The sequence below is a fragment of the Eriocheir sinensis genome, chromosome 64, assembly GCF_024679095.1.
Source record: "Eriocheir sinensis breed Jianghai 21 chromosome 64, ASM2467909v1, whole genome shotgun sequence".
Lineage (NCBI taxonomy): Eukaryota > Metazoa > Arthropoda > Malacostraca > Decapoda > Varunidae > Eriocheir > Eriocheir sinensis.
This window is the reverse complement of record NC_066572.1, coordinates 8,349,578-8,366,683: the sequence shown is the minus strand read 5'-3', so window position 1 is coordinate 8,366,683 and position 17,106 is coordinate 8,349,578. Positions and strand designations below refer to the sequence as shown.

Here is a 17,106-nt window from a genome sequence, read left to right as displayed (position 1 = left end):
GGTACACAAGTGCCTGAAAAGGTGTGTAAAACCTGCCTGGGTACACAAGTGCCTGAAAAGGTGTGTAAAACCTGCCTGGGTACACAAGTGCCTGAAAAGGTGTGTAAAACCTGCCTGGGTACACAAGTGCCTGAAAAGGTGTGTAAAACCTGCCTGGGTACACGAGTGCAGAGTAACAGCCACACCCTGCAACACTCAGGATGCAAGTAACTGCTGCACCAATAAATGCTCCCGACAACACTACGTAACACTATAGTATAACCGTAAGCCTTAGGAAATATAAAGGCGTAAATCCATAAGCCTTAGAAAATATAAAGTCCGGAAGTAAGAACTGAATCCCCATTGATCCTCAGCCTGGTATCCTCTGAAGCCTTGGCCCGCCTGAGGACTGGAGTCACTCTGCAGACCTAAACTCCTCCACACACTTGGTGGCCTCAGTGAGGGCAGACATCAGCTCAACGTTGCCTTCCTCCATCTGTAAGGAAACAGACATTGATACAAGGTGACTTGCTGCCACTTCTGACTATATTCACCTACTAAGAAATCCCAACACACCCTTGTTTTGGGAGCAGCTGTGTGGTACAGATGGGGCACCAGCCCATACACCCAGGCCAGGGGTAACCTTTAACCTTTAGAGCATAGGTCCCCAACCTGCGGCCCGCGAGCACCCTTGGTGCGGCCCGCGGGACTTTACATCATTCAACATTAGGTGCGGCCTGCCGAAGGGCTCCAGGATCGTTTCTGTGGCCCCGGTGCAGACTGTGGGCACATGACCGGTTTACAACTTTTTAAATCTCTGCAGTGCTGAGAGAGCCAATGAGCGTGTGCTGTTAAGCCGGCCAATCAGCGTCCACTATGGCGCACTTTTCGGCTTTATAAGGGGGCTTCGGCCATTCAGTTTTCAGTGTCTCTCCCCTGCTCTAGACTGCTGAAAGACTTGGCATGTGCTCAAGACTATGCAGTGACAGTCTCAAACAGTTCAATGTGCTCGGCTCCCTTGAGAACCCTGTAGAACTGTGGGATACCTTCAAATGCGACTCTTCGAGCTGCCAAGGAGTGTATTGGAAAGCGCCCGAGATCTAGGAGTGGGTTTGCCTCGGAGGAGATGCTGGAGAATATTGAGGAGAGACGCGCTGCCAGACACTTGCTGGGAATCGGGACCATGACAGGGCTCTGTCACGTAGGACCAGAGCTCTCCTGAGGAGAGACAAGGAGAGGTATGTCAGGGGTCTTGCTGAGGAAGTCAAGGGACACTTAAATGAGAATGACTTCCAACCTGCTTACCGAGCCCTGAAGAAGCTCTGCTCCAAGTCTCCCTCCCAGGTGAGCGCTATCCAAACAGCTGATGGCTGCCTCGTGTCGGACGTGGAAGGGCAGAGGGCTCGTTGGGCTGAGTACTTTGAGCAGCTGTACATGGCAGACCCTCCAACTGGGCAGCTTCCAGCTACTGGGTTGCAGGTGGCGGATGCCGATCCACCCATTGACGAAAGCCCACTCTCTCTTGACGAGGTCAGAGGCTGTGGCAAAGTTGAGGGGTGGAAAGGCACCTGGCACCTGTAACATTGTTGAGGAGCTGCTCAAAGCTGGATGTGAGGCCATGATCCACGGGTTGAATGCAGTCTTGACGGCTGTATGGCTATCTGGCACTACTACTCCTGACTGGAAGAGTGGACTCTTAGGGGCTATCGCTGGAATGACTATCTGGAAAGGGAAAGGGGACCGCCAAGACTGCAACAACTACTGTGGTATTACACTGCTCAGTGTGCCAGGCAAGGTGCTTGCCCACCTATTGCTAATGCGAATTCGCAGCCAGCTGCTGAAGATGCAGAGACCTGAACACTCTGGGTTCACGCCTGTTAAGGCAGCAACTGACCGCATCCTAGTGCTTCACGTACTGGTGGAGCGCCGACGTGAGTTTCGACAGGGGATGCTTGCAGCCTATGTCGATCTCAAGAAGGCGTTTGACTCGGTGCATTGCGAGGCACTCTGGGATCTTCTGCGACTCCGTGGGATTCCTGCAAAGACTGTTGGTTTGCTGACTGGCCTGTATTCTGGGACTGAGAGTGCTGTGAAGTGTGGAGGGGGTGCTTGTCCAGCTTCTTCCCCGTGGATGAGGGAGTGAGGCAGGGCTGTCCTTGCCCCATCGCTTTTCAACACTAGTATGGACTGGGTACTGGGCAGAGCTGTGGACCAGAGTCATTGCAGAGCATCCACTGGCAATACCAGGGTCACTGACCTTGTTTTTTACTATGATCCAGTAACCCAGTATCCAGTATGGGGAGGCGGTGGCTGAGTGGTTAGCGTGCCGGCCTCACGTCTGGTGCATTGTCCATGATGTGGGTTCAAATCCGCACTAACCACTTGGGATTTTTCAGTCACCACCGAGTGGCCTAAGACTACCCACATGCTGTCCTGAAGACCACCTATCAACCCGGACTCTAGAAGAAGCTGTACAGCGCAAGTGAAATCAAGAATGAGCTCCGGGGGCAGCATGAGACAATAATAATGGCGCCACTATAAACAAGGGCCGGCGCCATGACGGGCTCAGGAACCATCAGGCCCATATGAATTAGCCCACCAGCGCTATGGGCCACATGTAAAAAAATATAAATAAATAAAATCCTGGCAAAGTCGCTGGAGGTTTCGGTGATGGCTCTCGAGGCACTACACGAGAAGGCAAAGCCCTTGGGACTTGAGGTCTCCTGGGCTAAGACCAAGGTACAGGTGTTTGGAGGCTTGCTGGATGGAACAGTACAGTCTGTACATGCATGTGGCGAGGACATTGAGATCTCGGAAAATATTACTAACCTTGGCGGTGTAGTTAAAATAACCGGTGAGTCTCGCCATGAAGTCTTACGGTGGATTGGCTTGGCCCACGGTGTTATGGACTCGCTCAACACGAGTATGTGGCGTTGTCAATACCTGTGCAGAAGGACAAAGATCCGGATCTTCCAGTCCCTTGTGCTCCCTGTCTTACTCTGTGGCCGTGAGACATGGACACTAAATGGAGACTTGGAGAGGCAGATTGATGCCTTTGGTAATAACTGTCTACGCAGAATCATGGGATATCGCTGGAATGACTTTGTGTTGAACCGTTGACTGCTCCGTGAGACTGATTGGACATATATTACCTGCATAGTCCGTCAACGCCAACTCCGGCTATACGGGCACGTGGCACGTTACCCTGAAGCTGATCCTGCTCATCAGGTTGTCTCTGTGAGAGACAATCCTGAGTGGAGGAGGCCAAGGGACACCCATGGAGTTTATGGCTTGAGCAAGTCAATATATCCTGCCGGGAGGTACTCAGGATGGGAAGAGGGTTGGCATGGAGACTCGCCCGGAGGGACCCTCGGACTCGTAGGGTGGATGAGGCGATGCACCCCCCAGCGTATGCCCCCACTGATTGATTGATTGAATGTATGAGAATGAGTAAGTTGGGGACACAGGTGTGGAGGCGTGTTCTTGGCACTATCTAGTCTCAAGAAGAGTGCCGGCGATGTTCAATTCACAAAGTTACGAGTGCCACATCAGAACAAAGATTCACAGACGCTCAAAACCTCTGCCCTGCAGTCTTAATCCTACTGTGGTATTGAATTACCACTTGTTCCCTACTTCATAATTGAGCCTCAGTTAATCAGCAATAATAATATACTACATACAAACTGGAAGAATTTCCACAATAACTAACTAATGAGGAGCACAAGCCAGGAGACATCACTTCACTTCACTCCTGCGTTGCCTCCACCCCCGGCGGAAGCCTCCACACATCCTCACTTCTCATTTCATGCCCCTCCAGATCGATCAACTCAACCCAGCCATGAATTACTTGGGTGTCCCCTTGGTGACCTCCTCTCAAGGTTTTCTTCTGCTAAAAAAATACTAAGCAGGATGACATCCGGGAGGCATGCCACGTGGCCATGTAGCCAGAGATGGCGTTCATGGACTAAGCTGGTAACGGCCTTGATTCAGTTTCATCGCTTAGTTGCTGGTTTGACAAAAAGCATTCCAGCAATGCCCCATAATCCTGTGATGGCACTTGGTACCAAAGGCACCAACATGCTTCTCCAAATCTCTATTCAGTCTCCAAGTCTCAGGGCCATACAGTAAGACAGGGAGCACAAGCGACTTAAAGATTCAATCTTTGTCCGCCTGCACAGGTATCAACACCACCATATCAACACTCACATTGAGGGAGCCCAGAACACCATGAGGGCCATACAGTAAGACAGGGAGCACAAGCGACTTAAAGATTCAATCTTTGTCCGCCTGCACAGGTATCAACACCACCATATCAACACTCACATTGAGGGAGCCCAGAACACCATGAGGGCCATACAGTAAGACAGGGAGCACAAGTATCACAGGCATCAACACCACCATATCAACACTCACATTGAGGGAGCCCAGAACACCATGAGGGCCATACAGTAAGACAGGGAGCACAAGTATCACAGGCATCAACACCACCATATCAACACTCACATTGAGGGAGCCCAGAACACCGTGGGCCAGGCCAATCTGTGGCGTGACTTCCTGGTAAGAACCACCATTGTTATGCACTACAATACCAAGCCATGTGAAGCTTTTGGTGACTTCAACATCCTCACCACATGCATGGGGAGGCGGTGGCTGAGTGGTTAGCGTGCCGGCACCGCCTCTGGGAGATCCAGGAGGGACGCAGGTTCAAATCCTGGCCGCCACACAGCTGGGATTTTTCAGTCACCGCCAAGTGGCCTAAGACTACCCACATGCTGCCCTGAAAACCACCTGTCAACCCAGACTCAAGGTTACCTCTCCAAAGAAAGGCTCAAAGATGAGCTCCGGGGGACAGTATGAGCCAAAACAAGATGGCACCACAATAAATATTTGCCTGCGCCACAACGGGCTGGGCCGAACATCAGCCCCACCATTGAAAAAGCCTAATGGTGCAATAGGACGCAAAAAAAGACTGAGCTGTGTCACCCAGCAAGCCTCCAAATGGCTGAACTTTGGTCTTGGCCCAGGAGGCCTTCAGTCCCAGAGGCTTCACCTCCTCATGCAGCACTTTGAGAGCCGTCACCAGGACCTCCAGCAACTCTGCAAGGAGTGCAGGATCGTCAGCAAAAACAAGATCAGTGACCTTGATGTCACCTACAGATGCTCTACAATGATTTTGATCAACAACTTTGGCCTAATACTCAGTCAATGCAAGTGTTGAAAAGTGATGGAGCAAGGATACAGCCCTGCCTCACTCCTGGAATAACAGGGAAGAAGCCAGAGACATCTCCCCCACACACATCACAGCACTCTCAGTCCCAGGGTAAAGGCCAGTCATCAGGTCAGTGATCCGTGTAGGAATCCCATGCATCCGTACATGTCCCAGAGTGCCTCACAATGTACTGGCTCAAAAGATTTCTCGAGACAGATATGGGCTGCAAGCACCCCGTCAAAATTCACATCAGTGTTCCACAATGACGCAAAGTGTTGTGATCCACTCAAAAGTTGACTTGCTGGGCATGAACCTGGATTGCTCAGGTCTCTCAAACTTGAGCAGATGAGATCGAATTCGCATCTGCAGCAGATGAGCGAGCACCTTACCCGGCACACCAAACCACGGTGATTGTTGCAGTCCTGTTGGTCCCCTTTCCAGATAGGGACAACCAACCCCCTTTGTCAGTCAAGAGGAATGGCACTGGACTGCCCACACAGCACACAGCACCACATGCAACCCATGGCTCATGGCTTCACCCCCAACTTTCAACTTCTCTGCGCTGATGTTGCAGATCCCAGCTGCCTTTACACCCTTCAACTTTTCACAGCCTCTCTCACTTTTGCAGGAGAGGCTGGCGTTTTGTCTATTGGTGGATCAGCAGTGGCCATCTGCAACCCAGCCAGAGGGACCTGTACACTTGGGTACTCTGCTGTGTACGACTGCCAAAAGTACTCGGCCCAATGAGCCCGGTACACATCTGCATCTGATGTTATCTGCCCATCAGCTGCTCAGACAGTACTCATCTGAGATGTGAATTAGGAGCAGAGGTTCTTCAGAGCTGGAGAGGCAGGTCTAAGGTCGTCTGCATTTTGACAACCCTCAACATCCTTAGCAAGATTAGAGAAACTGCAATAACACACTGAATAGATCATTGGCCTATTTGGTATGCTGCCTGGCTTCTGCTAGGAAGGCTCGGGTTTGATTCCCGGCACTCAGTGGTGTTCATTACGGATCCTTAGCAAGACCTCTGACATACCTCTCCTCAGAAGGGTTCCAGTTCTCCTGTACTGCTCTCAAGTCCCTGGCCAACTTGGCAGCATGACTCTCCTCCATACACTCAAGGCAATGCCACTCCTAGTCCTTGGATGCTCTCCAATGCACCCCTCGGCAACTCTGAGTTTCACATTTAAAGGTATCCCACAACCCTCCAGGATCTCTCAGAGTACCCACTTCAAACCAATTTGAGACTGCCACTGCATACCCCTGAGCACACACCTGGTCCCTGAGCTTCTCAAGATAAGGCTGCAGAGAGTTGCATCTCAAGAATTTCATGGACCTGAAGCATATCCTCAATTTTGTAACAAGAAGTCTGTGGTCAACTGTAATGAACTCAGCAGTGTAAAACCCTACATTTCTGGAGGATCCTCTAACAAGTACTAGCAAGGATGTGATCAATCTCCTTTGCCACACCACTAGTATTGCTGCTCCAAGACCAGCGGCAAGGCTCGCATCTCAGGAACCAGTAATCCTCAGCCTTCTGGGTTTTGCAAAGCTCAGAAGGAGTGAAATGTTGATGTTTCTGGTACAAGAGCCGTGGGGACCAACACATATCACACAGCCATCTCTCTCTGTGCCAGTAACTGCATTAAAGTCACGCACGACAATGAGTGTGTTGTGTCGGGGGCACTGGTCAACTACAGAGTCAAGCTTGGCGTAGAACATCTCTTTCTCCTAAAGTCCACACATCTCAGTAGGGGTGTACACTGCAATAAGAGATATGAAGGCCAGGGAGTGCTTCAACATCACCAGCATCACACACTCATAATCCCCAACAACAGAGGACTGCAGTCAGCGAGAAATGGCCACAGCTACTCTCTTGAGACAGGCACCATCGCTGTGGCCCACTACTGATCTCTCCCTCACCAGGTCTCCTCATCTCAGAGCCCCACTATGTTCACTCTCAGCCTCCCGAGTTGTGTTCCACCCAAGTTCCACCCAAAATTGACGTCTCTTCTGGGTTCTTGTTCTGTTTTCCTGCGTTGGATCATCATCTAGCCTCGTCTATTTTTTTTTGTTCCAGTTTTAATTTTTGCCCTTCCTTGAGCTCCCTCCGTTGCTGTAAAAAATGATATACTCAAGCTGACAAATGAGGCGGTCGCTGATCCTCCAGAGGGATCAGGATGTTCCAGGCACCCACGCAGAGAGTCTGCCAGAGATCAACACTTTTTAAAGTTTCAGATGCCTGTCTTATGGGATTATAGCTGTGGCATTAGGGGGACAAAACCAATTATATGTAGTTTGAACAAGGAAAGACAGGCTATGTTTCTGTCTTGGGGGATTACAGCTGCAGCATTAGGGGGACAAAGCCAGTTCTATCTAGTCTGCACGAGGAGAGGCAGGCTATGTTTCTGTCTTGGGGGTTACAGCTGCAGCATTAGGGGGACAAAGACAGTTCTATCTAGTCTGCACAAGGAGAGGCAGGCTATGTTTCTGTCTTGGGGGTTACAGCTGCAGCATTAGGGGGACAAAGACAGTTCTATCTAGTCTGCACAAGGAGAGGCAGGCTATGTTTCTGTCTTGGGGGTTACAGCTGCAGCATTAGGGGGACAAAGACAGTTCTATCTAGTCTGCACGAGGAGAGGCAGGCTATGTTTCTGTCTTGGGGGATTACAGCTGCAGCATTAGGGGGACAAAGCCAGTTCTATCTAGTCTGCACGAGGAGAGGCAGGCTATGTTTCTGTCTTGGGGGTTACAGCTGCAGCATTAGGGGGACAAAGACAGTTCTATCTAGTCTGCACAAGGAGAGGCAGGCTATGTTTCTGTCTTGGGGTTACAGCTGCAGCATTAGGGGACAAAGACAGTTCTATCTAGTCTGCACAAGGAGAGGCAGGCTATGTTTCTGTCTTGGGGGTTACAGCTGCAGCATTAGGGGGACAAAGACAGTTCTATCTAGTCTGCACAAGGAGAGGCAGGCTATGTTTCTGTCTTGGGGGTTACAGCTGCAGCATTAGGGGGACAAAGACAGTTCTATCTAGTCTGCACGAGGAGAGGCAGGCTACACTTGTCTTGGGGGGTATCACTGAGGCGCTTGAAGGACAGAGCCAATTTTTCCTAGTTTGTATGAGAAAAGGTAGGCTACACATTATCACTGAGGCGCTGGGAGGACAAAGACAGTTCTATCTAGTCTGCACGAGGAGAGGCTACACACATCTCAGGCAGAACAAGATACAAGTTGCGAAGGAAAACTCATCCTTGGCACACCACATACTAGGTCACTTTTCCTTGCATTATATTTCTTGTTCATCCTGTGGTGTGTATCTTGACTTTCCCAGTGCAAACTAGAGCAAAGTTGACTCTGTCCCTTACACCACATACTAGGTCACTTTTCCCTTGCATTATATTTCTTGTTCATCCTGTGGTGTGTATCTTGACTTTCCCAGTGCAAACTAGAGCAAAGTTGACTCTGTCCCTTACACCACATACTAGGTCACTTTTCCCTTGCATTATACTTCTTGTTCATCCTGTGGTGTGTATCTTGACTTTCCCAGTGCAAACTAGAGCAAAGTTGACTCTGTCCCTTACGCCTCCATTCCTTGTTTGCATAAAGCACGACAATGAATTTCCTGACCAGTGGAATTTGAGTTAATGTATTAATAAGTAAAATGGTACATACAGCATCGAGGATAAGCTTGTAGTTGTTCTTTATCATGATGTTGGTGTTCCGGATCTCCTCCATGGACTGTCTGATCTGCCCGTCCAGGTCAGCCACGTCATCACTCACTTCCTTGCACACAATGTCCTGCTCCGTCTGGTTGCGCTCCAGGTCCTCGAGAACCCTGCAGAGAAAAGACTTGCCTCACCTTATGCAACAGTGAGTGGGTACTGGACACCCGACATCCGTGGTGCCTCAGTATGATCAGCGGGCCATCGTGAGAAATATGTCAGTAAGTTTGCAGATGATACCAGGATCGGTAGAGTAATTGAGTCGGATCAGGACGCTAGTATTCTCCAGGGTGAACTAAACAGATTGTATGACTGGGCGAATAAATGGCAGATGGAGTTCAATGTAGGAAGTGCAGTATTCTGAGTGTAGGTAGGAAAAACCCATCATAACTATTGCTTAAATGACAATCTTATGTTCTTTCTTAACACTTGCTACACCTTACACAGACATGAGTGAATAACGGGATCACCGGGCCATGACGAGGAATAAAATGGTGCAATTCTTCATCGCTCTTTGCTTTTGGCAGGAAGGTGAAACCTATCTGGAGGACAAAATGCTCCTCTGGAAAAAGTTGTGAGAGGAACAACTGATACTTGTACAGCAAGGGGAGCAACGGAGCACTTCTCAACCCCTTGACTGTGGACTTCCTGCCAGAAGACATCACCAGGATACAGAAATGGAACAAAGAGTGGCTGCTACAATTTAATATAGAAGAATGTATTCCTGCACCTTGGGAGGGGATATCCAGCACACCGATACCACATGGGAAACACTCCACTATCCACCACAGAGGCAGGGAAAGACCTGGGAGTATGGGTTACCAGGCTACCAGTGAAAGCCAAATCCGTGCCAATCGCAGCGGACGTGTTAAAGGGATTGAAGAGACAAAGGAGGTAAGGAAAAGGCATCTCAATTCATGAGGAAAGAGAAGTGACCAGTATGGAAGTAAAGATTCAAGTGGAACAACCACATCATACCTACAAGGGGAAGTGTAGAGGAGATAGACATGGCAATAGAAAAGTTGAGAGTGAGAGAGAGTGAGTTGGTTGGTTGGCAAAAGGTATGTGCGGTGAGAGGGCCTGCCAAGACAAGGAAGCCTGGAGGAGCCTCTTCTGCCACGGCGCTCCATTCAGGGGTGGCTGTGTGAGGGGACAGTGTCAGAGAAATAGATGCAAAAGGAAAATTGTTTGTATACTGAAAACTTCATAAAGGCTTACTGTTTCTGCTCCTTGATCTCTTTGTTGAGGCTGTCCTGCTTGAGGTCCCACGCCTGGTGGATGTGTTGCAGCTTGGTTTCTGAGGCTGTGAGCTGCTGAGTTAATTGCAGATTACTCTGTTCTTGGTCCTTGATCTCCTCCTGAAGTTCAGTGACTTGGGAGACCCTCTTCTGGATGGCTGCCTGGATGTCCCTGCCAGGGTACACTGAGGTAACTATTTACACACGCTTCATCTTATTCTTACTGGGCCTGTCACAAGGCTGATCAAAAACATGACTGTGGGAGGCTAAGGATAATAAAGTTGGGAGCATCAGCTGTGCATGGCCACGGTTCTCATCTCTGTACAAGTGGCCCTTGAGCCTGAGGTGGGTGAGAACACAAACAGAAGACACAGGGTCAGCATGACATACAAGTTTACAGTTTACCTTCCCCAGGTTTCCCCAGGTACCCATTTATCCACCAGCCCGAAAGAGAGAATGAACAGCTGGGTGCCTTGTGTGCCTGCCATTTGAACCCTGGCCCACAGATTCATAGTTAGGCACAGTAACCACTGCACCACGGAGATGTTAAAATGAAGCACCTAATTCAAAGAAAGCTGCTTCAAACCAATCGCTGCCATCGGTGGCCCACATCCACGAATTTATCCAATCTTGTTCTGGTACTTTCAACCATGTTTTAACTAAATGAATCGCTGTAATGTCTGTTCCAATTACCCGGCTATTTCCAACCCATTCCTGTCATCTGTGGCCCCTGCCCATAAACTTGTCTAACCTGGTTCTGGAACTTTCAATCACATTTACTCAATAAATGGCTGTAAAATCTGTAAAAGTCTCCTTGAATTGAAATTCTTGTTTATCTCCTTCCTTTCTTGCTACTGGTTATTCATGCCCACTGCCAAGATGGTGCTGACCTGCTATTTACCAAAAACACTTACTTGTGGTAAGCCCCTTCATCAAGTCTCCCTGTGGTGTGGCTGGCATGCCAGCTACAGCTCCACTAGCTTAGGTTTGACCCTGGCCAGGGCAGCCACTGCACAGCCCACCAAAAAATTATCCTTATTTTCAAGATGGCTGATAAATTGGCAGTGTCTGAGGAGCCTGGAGAAGATACTGTGATGATCTGAAAGTCCCGGCGGCACTGACTCCTGAGATGGAAATGGGCACCGACACAGAGAAATCAAAACACGCTTTTCTTTGCAATTTCCAAACGGGTGTTCAGTTATGAGCAAATCAATGGTAAAAGATCTGACTGGGGATGTGTTACGAGTGGGGTCCCACAAGGTTCAGTATTAGGTCCACTTTTGTTTGTTATTTATATCAATGACTTAGATACAGGAATTAGTAGTGATGTTAGTAAATTTGCAGATGATACCAAGATCGGTAGAGTAATTGAGTCGGATCAGGACGCTAGTATTCTCCAAGGTGAACTCAACAGATTGTATGACTGGGCGGATAAATGGCAGATGGAGTTCAATGTAGGGAAGTGCAGTATTCTGAGTGGTAAACAACCCTCACATAACTATTATTAAATGACACTCTCATAAGCAGGTCTGGGTAGAGAGGATTTAGGGTCTTAGTGAGCTCTGATCTCCGTCCACAGGCACAATGCAATGCATTCGAGCTAGAAGGGTACTGGGATTTATTTCAAGGAGTAAGCAACAGCGCCCAGAAGCCCCCTTCAAACTATATTTAGCATTAGTTAGACCTCATCTTGACTATGCGGTTCAGTTCTGTCACCTTACTATAGAATGAATGGATATCAAAATGTTAGAATCGGTGCAGAGGAGGATGACTAAGATGATTCAGGGGTTGAGAAACTTGCCATACGAGGGAAGACTCAAACAGTTAAACTTGCATTCTCTAGAAAGGCGAAGGGTGTGTGGAGACATGATCGAGGTTTATAAATGGATGAAGGGCTTTAATAAGGGAGACATTCATAAGGTTTTGTTGGTAAGAGAACCGGGTAGGACACGAAGTAACGGATTTAAACTGGATAAATTCAGATTCAACAGGGACATAGGCAAAAATTGGTTTACTAACAGGGTGGTGAATGAGTGGAATAGGCTTAGTAGTCATGTGGTGAGTGCCAATACAATTGTCACATTCAAAAATAGACTAGATAAATTCATGGACAGCGATATTAGGTGGGGTTAGATATATGGGAGCTTAGGGTCAAAGGAGCTGCCTCGAACAGGCCTACCGGCCTCTTGCAGACTCCTGCATTCTTATGTTCTTATGTGAGTCGGAGTGGCTTGGAAAGTCAAGGGTAAAGTAACACCTTGTGCAGCCTTTCAGGTGTTTGGTGCACGATGACCTTTACCTCGGCAAACTTGGGGCTCAGTCATTCTCTTCTGTCCTTCACCGTTTGGTCTGTCTGGTGATTTTTTTTTTTTTTTTTTTCTTAAATAAGAAATATATTTTTTATTCAAATGAGATTTTTTCTAATTCACACAAATTAATATACAGAAGCCCCCCACCATTCACGGCCTCACCATTCACGGATTCGCTTATACGCGGGTGGGGTATTTGCAACACCCCCCGCCGAACACGGGTGAAAACTCACATACACGCAGTCTGTAGCGCTCAGCTCAAACATTGCAAGCGAGCGACCTACCCGCACTGTTTACCCACACTAAGGTCTCACACGCACCGACAAGCGGGCGAGCGAGCTACCCCCGCCGATTACCCGCCACACGGTGCGTGCCTCGTCCAGCGCTCACGAGGCAAAGCAAGCCATTAGGTGCTGGCGTGCTACCCCCGCTGTTTGCCCGCCACACGATTCATGACTGAGGGCCTCATCCAACGCTCAACTGAAGAGGCAAAGTGAACCATTAAGGACGAGCGAGCTACCCCTGCCATTTACTCAACACAGTGTATGCCTCGCCCAGCAGTCACCAGGCAAAGCGAGCCATGAAGGCCGTTTACCCATGCCACACGGTGCATGTGTGCATGCATGTCTCATCCAGCGCTCGCTCATGCACGAGGCAAAGCGAACCATTAACCCTTTTGTTGCTAAATGCTCGCTGCGAGATCCAGTCGCACTCAAATTTCCCGCATATGAGTGTGTTCCAACACCATTTCTCACCCCACAGCATTGCCAATTCAGTGGGTTTTCTATGAAATTTGGTGGAAAATCATATCAGCCTAGCACAAAAAAAGTGCTCAAAATCAATGGATGAGCAACTGGTGGATGTTGTTGACCAATACAGCGACATTTTTGCATAGCTTCACCTATCACATGACTGATATTTTGACCAAATAGTTGTAAATTTTGCAGTTGGCAATACTGCCCTGCCAGCACCCCATCACCAAGAGATCTACTCAGTAGTTGCCTTACGGCTGACCGTCGCGCACGTATAAATGTTTGTCTTCACAGGCAACACCCCCGGAACGTGCCTGTACTTTCACAGGAGAGGCTTACATTACTGAATCGTATAGAGCTTGGCCTCCTCTTTCCAATGGTGTTTTTGTTTTTTTAACTGTGATGAATAGTTTTTGAGATACAGAGGTTAAAAGAGCGAGCACTAGCGTCACTTGCTGGTGGCGCTGAAAGCTCCCTCCGAGCGTCAATCACACTCACAGCAAAAAACACCCCCTGAACGGAACAGGAGAGGCTAACATAACCGAATCTTGTAGATTTTGGCCTCCTCTTTCCAATGGTGTTTTTGTTTTGTAGCTGTGATGAATAGTTTTTGAGATACAGCAATTAAAAGAGATCCCCTTCCCCCGCTGGGGTGCCCGAGTGCGCCTGGGGGGATAGTCTCGTTGCAAGCGCTTAGCAAGGATAGGGTTAAGGGCGAGCGACCTACCCGAGCCAAACCCACAACCAACCAGTGTTAAATTATTAGCCCATATTTAATTTGTGATTTATGTGTATGTAAAACTATATAACAATGCTTAGAAATGCCTTAGAAATCCTTTTTTTTTTTTATTCAATCGAGATAAAATTTGATATTTGATTATAGTCCCGTCAATCGCGGATTCACGGATCACGGGAATCTCGCAGAACCAAATACCCGTGAACGGCGGGGGTCTTCTGTAATTATATGAATATGCAGCTTTATATTCACTATACATTAGTTTGAAATATGTTAGAGTATGAAGTACATGTTAAAGCTCCATCATATTCCATCATCCAATCCATCCTGGTTGTCTGTCTGAGCCAGTCCCAGGAGTGACCTGCTGCAGCCAGCCAGCTCTGCACCATAGCTCTGTCTAAGCCTCTAACAGTCTTGCCTGGGCAGGTCATAGTGTTCCTATTTCTAGTGCTGCTTCCAGTATAGTTTAGTCAGCATACCATTTGCTTCCTCTGTACATCCTTCATCCTCATCATGTAGATTCTGAAATTTATTCTGAATTTATAAACACAATTCTTCTCCCTGACTGCAAGGACATTAGGGAGGTTCATTTTCATAACCTTTTCTGCCTCTTTTCCCTCCCCCTCCCCTGCATAAACAACTAGGAGTAAAAGTCTGGAAGCCATGAGTGAATGACTATTAGTTTAATGGTTTTTACTCTGATTCTGAATGAGTTTGTTGTGGTGAGAGGAGACAAGGAGGCTACAACAAGGGGCAGGAAGCAGCTGTTGAGGGAAGAGGATGGCTGGGCAGAGCACAGCAGAGGCAAGGACTTCAGAGGGAGGTACAAGGAATGAGAGCAGCAAAGGGCAATGCAATGGACACAACTACCTGGAGAAGGTTCATAAATGCCATCGACCTCAATCCAGGAGGCGATCAAAGAAAAGAGAAGGACGACTCCATTCTTCCCATTCTGGCAGAGAAGGGAAATCTGAAAACAAAGCAAATGAAACAAACAATTGTAAATATAGACCTCACTTACTTCTCCTTTGACTTTTCCTGCTGGATCTCTTGCAGCATTGCTATGAGCTTGTCCAGTTTCTCCTTGGTTGTATTGATGAAGCTGGCTCTCTGCTGCAGCTGGGCCAGATGATCCTTCTTCTTCTGGTTGTCCTCCTTGAGCACTGCCAACTTCTCGTCCCTCTTCTTGATCTCCTGTTCCTCGCTGGCCTGGATCACAAGGCCCTCCAGCCTCTGCTTCTCACTGCCAGCCTGGTGAACAAGGGACATCATGCCTTGGGGACAAATTTCTGGCTTATGGTAAATTGAGTGGTTGATGGGTGAAGCAAGGCATTCTGAGATGGTTGAGATGCCTGGTGTGACTGAAAGAGGATGACTTTGTCAAGTGTGTATATGGAGAGGACATCAAGGGTGCAATGGATCAATGGACAAGTAATGGAGGGAGAGAGTTGACAGAGCTGGAGACATTTTCTCTGTGGCCAACCCCTTGGAGGAAGTTCCCACAAGGCAGACAGACACACAGATCACCGGGAAAAAAGGGAGAAAGTGGTAGCAAGAAGTGAGTGGTTCACATGACAAAGAGATGGTGGGACAGGAAGGTGGGAGGTGTGTCTGTCTCATAGTGAAGTAAGATCACTGGTGGTACAGTCTGCAGTATTCTCGTTAATAGTCTAATACTGTGGATAATACAGGAGGCACATGCATGACACAAACACAGAACAGTGCCACAACTCACTGGAACCTTCAGAACCACAACCAACAAGGTGCAATTAACCCGGTAGCAGCGACGGGACAAATTTGTGCCATGATATAAACCCCAAAAATAATGATACATAATCTGATCACAAATGCTTTGATATATATTATGAAATGGTTTGTGTGAGGGTGATTTTTTCTCATTTTTCTCGCTTAGAGGGACCATTAAGAAACATGATCCCCGCTGCTACCGGGTTAAAAAGAGAAATCCATTTTCTTGTGTACAGCATGGGAGGCTGCTCAAGGGCAAAGAACAACAACAAAAGCCTGCTGGGCACTGCTCCAGTAAAAGGAAAAGAATGAGGGGCCAGAAAATGTCAAGTATGGGTGGTGTCTTGATACTCTCCTCTTGAAAGAGTACAAGTCACAGACAGGATGAAACACAGACAATGGAAGGCTGTTCCAGTTTATCAGCAAATGAAAGAATGAAGATGCTCATTAACTCTTGCATGAGGAATTTGGATGAAATAGGGATAAGTGTAGCTGGGCCATGGGAGGGGGAGGCATGCAGTTAGCAGTCAGAATGAAAATATTGGTGGAGACGATACAGAACGCCCAACCTCGAGGAAGCTGATTTAGCTAGAGGAGATATGAAGTTTCCAGTTAAATCTTAAGTTTAAGCCCTTAATAACGATGATGCCGCTGGCGTCATATAGTTCTTTCAGACGCGGGCAACGAGCATGACACCATGCAGTGCCGGAGAGCAAGAAGCTATCTGGAATCTAAAGGGCTCGCGTAACTATGTCTGTTGATGCTAACTGACTAACTGGCACCTATTTTGTCCCTTACCCTGGTAATGCCACGACTCTGTGCTAAAAATAGCCTACAGTTCCTGTCTACGCATCATGGCGTCTGCAGAGCAATTATGTTCCCTCAGATGATCTATTTTGATGGTCTTCCTTCAGTTTCTGTTCGTTGTGTGCATGCTGAGCGTAGTCTTGACACCTCCACTGATATACATGGTGTTCTAGATGAACCAATATCTTGTTCACAAGAGTGTTCAGAGGAGAGGGAAGCGGAAGTAGGACTCTTTTAGGAATCATGCAATTCCAGCCAAACGGTCAGTCCAGATCATAATCTGGTTCCACATTTGAGTTACACGGAGGATTTTCTAAAACTTTTGTTCAATGAGGTTCATTCCAGCGTGAAAAAAATACAAAAATATACAAAACTATTTTTTGACTTTCACCACAACTTTGGCTCTGTAGGCAGCAAATTTCTGGGTCAAAGATTACAAACTACACTTTTCAGACTCCATCGTCATAAAATGAGCAACTTTTCCTCAATAAATTTTCCTGTATGTCGCACCAGTAAAAAGTTGGAAATTTGGGGGAATCTTGAAATTCCAGCCAAATGCAACACCCTAGAAAATTTCCTATAAAACATCTTTCATGACTTTTTC

At 47.9% G+C, this 17,106-nt stretch overlaps 1 protein-coding gene across 1 annotated transcript in view; it reads right to left on the bottom strand.

Moving 5' to 3' along the window:
* The window catches only part of LOC126987372 (paramyosin-like), a 40,150-nt gene that overhangs the window by 339 nt on the left and 22,705 nt on the right, over positions 1–17,106 (bottom strand). Inside the window, exons 5-8 of the mRNA XM_050844358.1 lie at positions 14,971–15,200; positions 10,133–10,324; positions 8,865–9,027; positions 150–475 (exon numbers count right to left, since the gene is read on the bottom strand). Coding sequence (XP_050700315.1) covers positions 395–475; positions 8,865–9,027; positions 10,133–10,324; positions 14,971–15,200 — 666 coding nt within the window. The 3' untranslated portion in view covers positions 150–394. The remainder of the gene's footprint in view (positions 1–149; positions 476–8,864; positions 9,028–10,132; positions 10,325–14,970; positions 15,201–17,106) is intronic.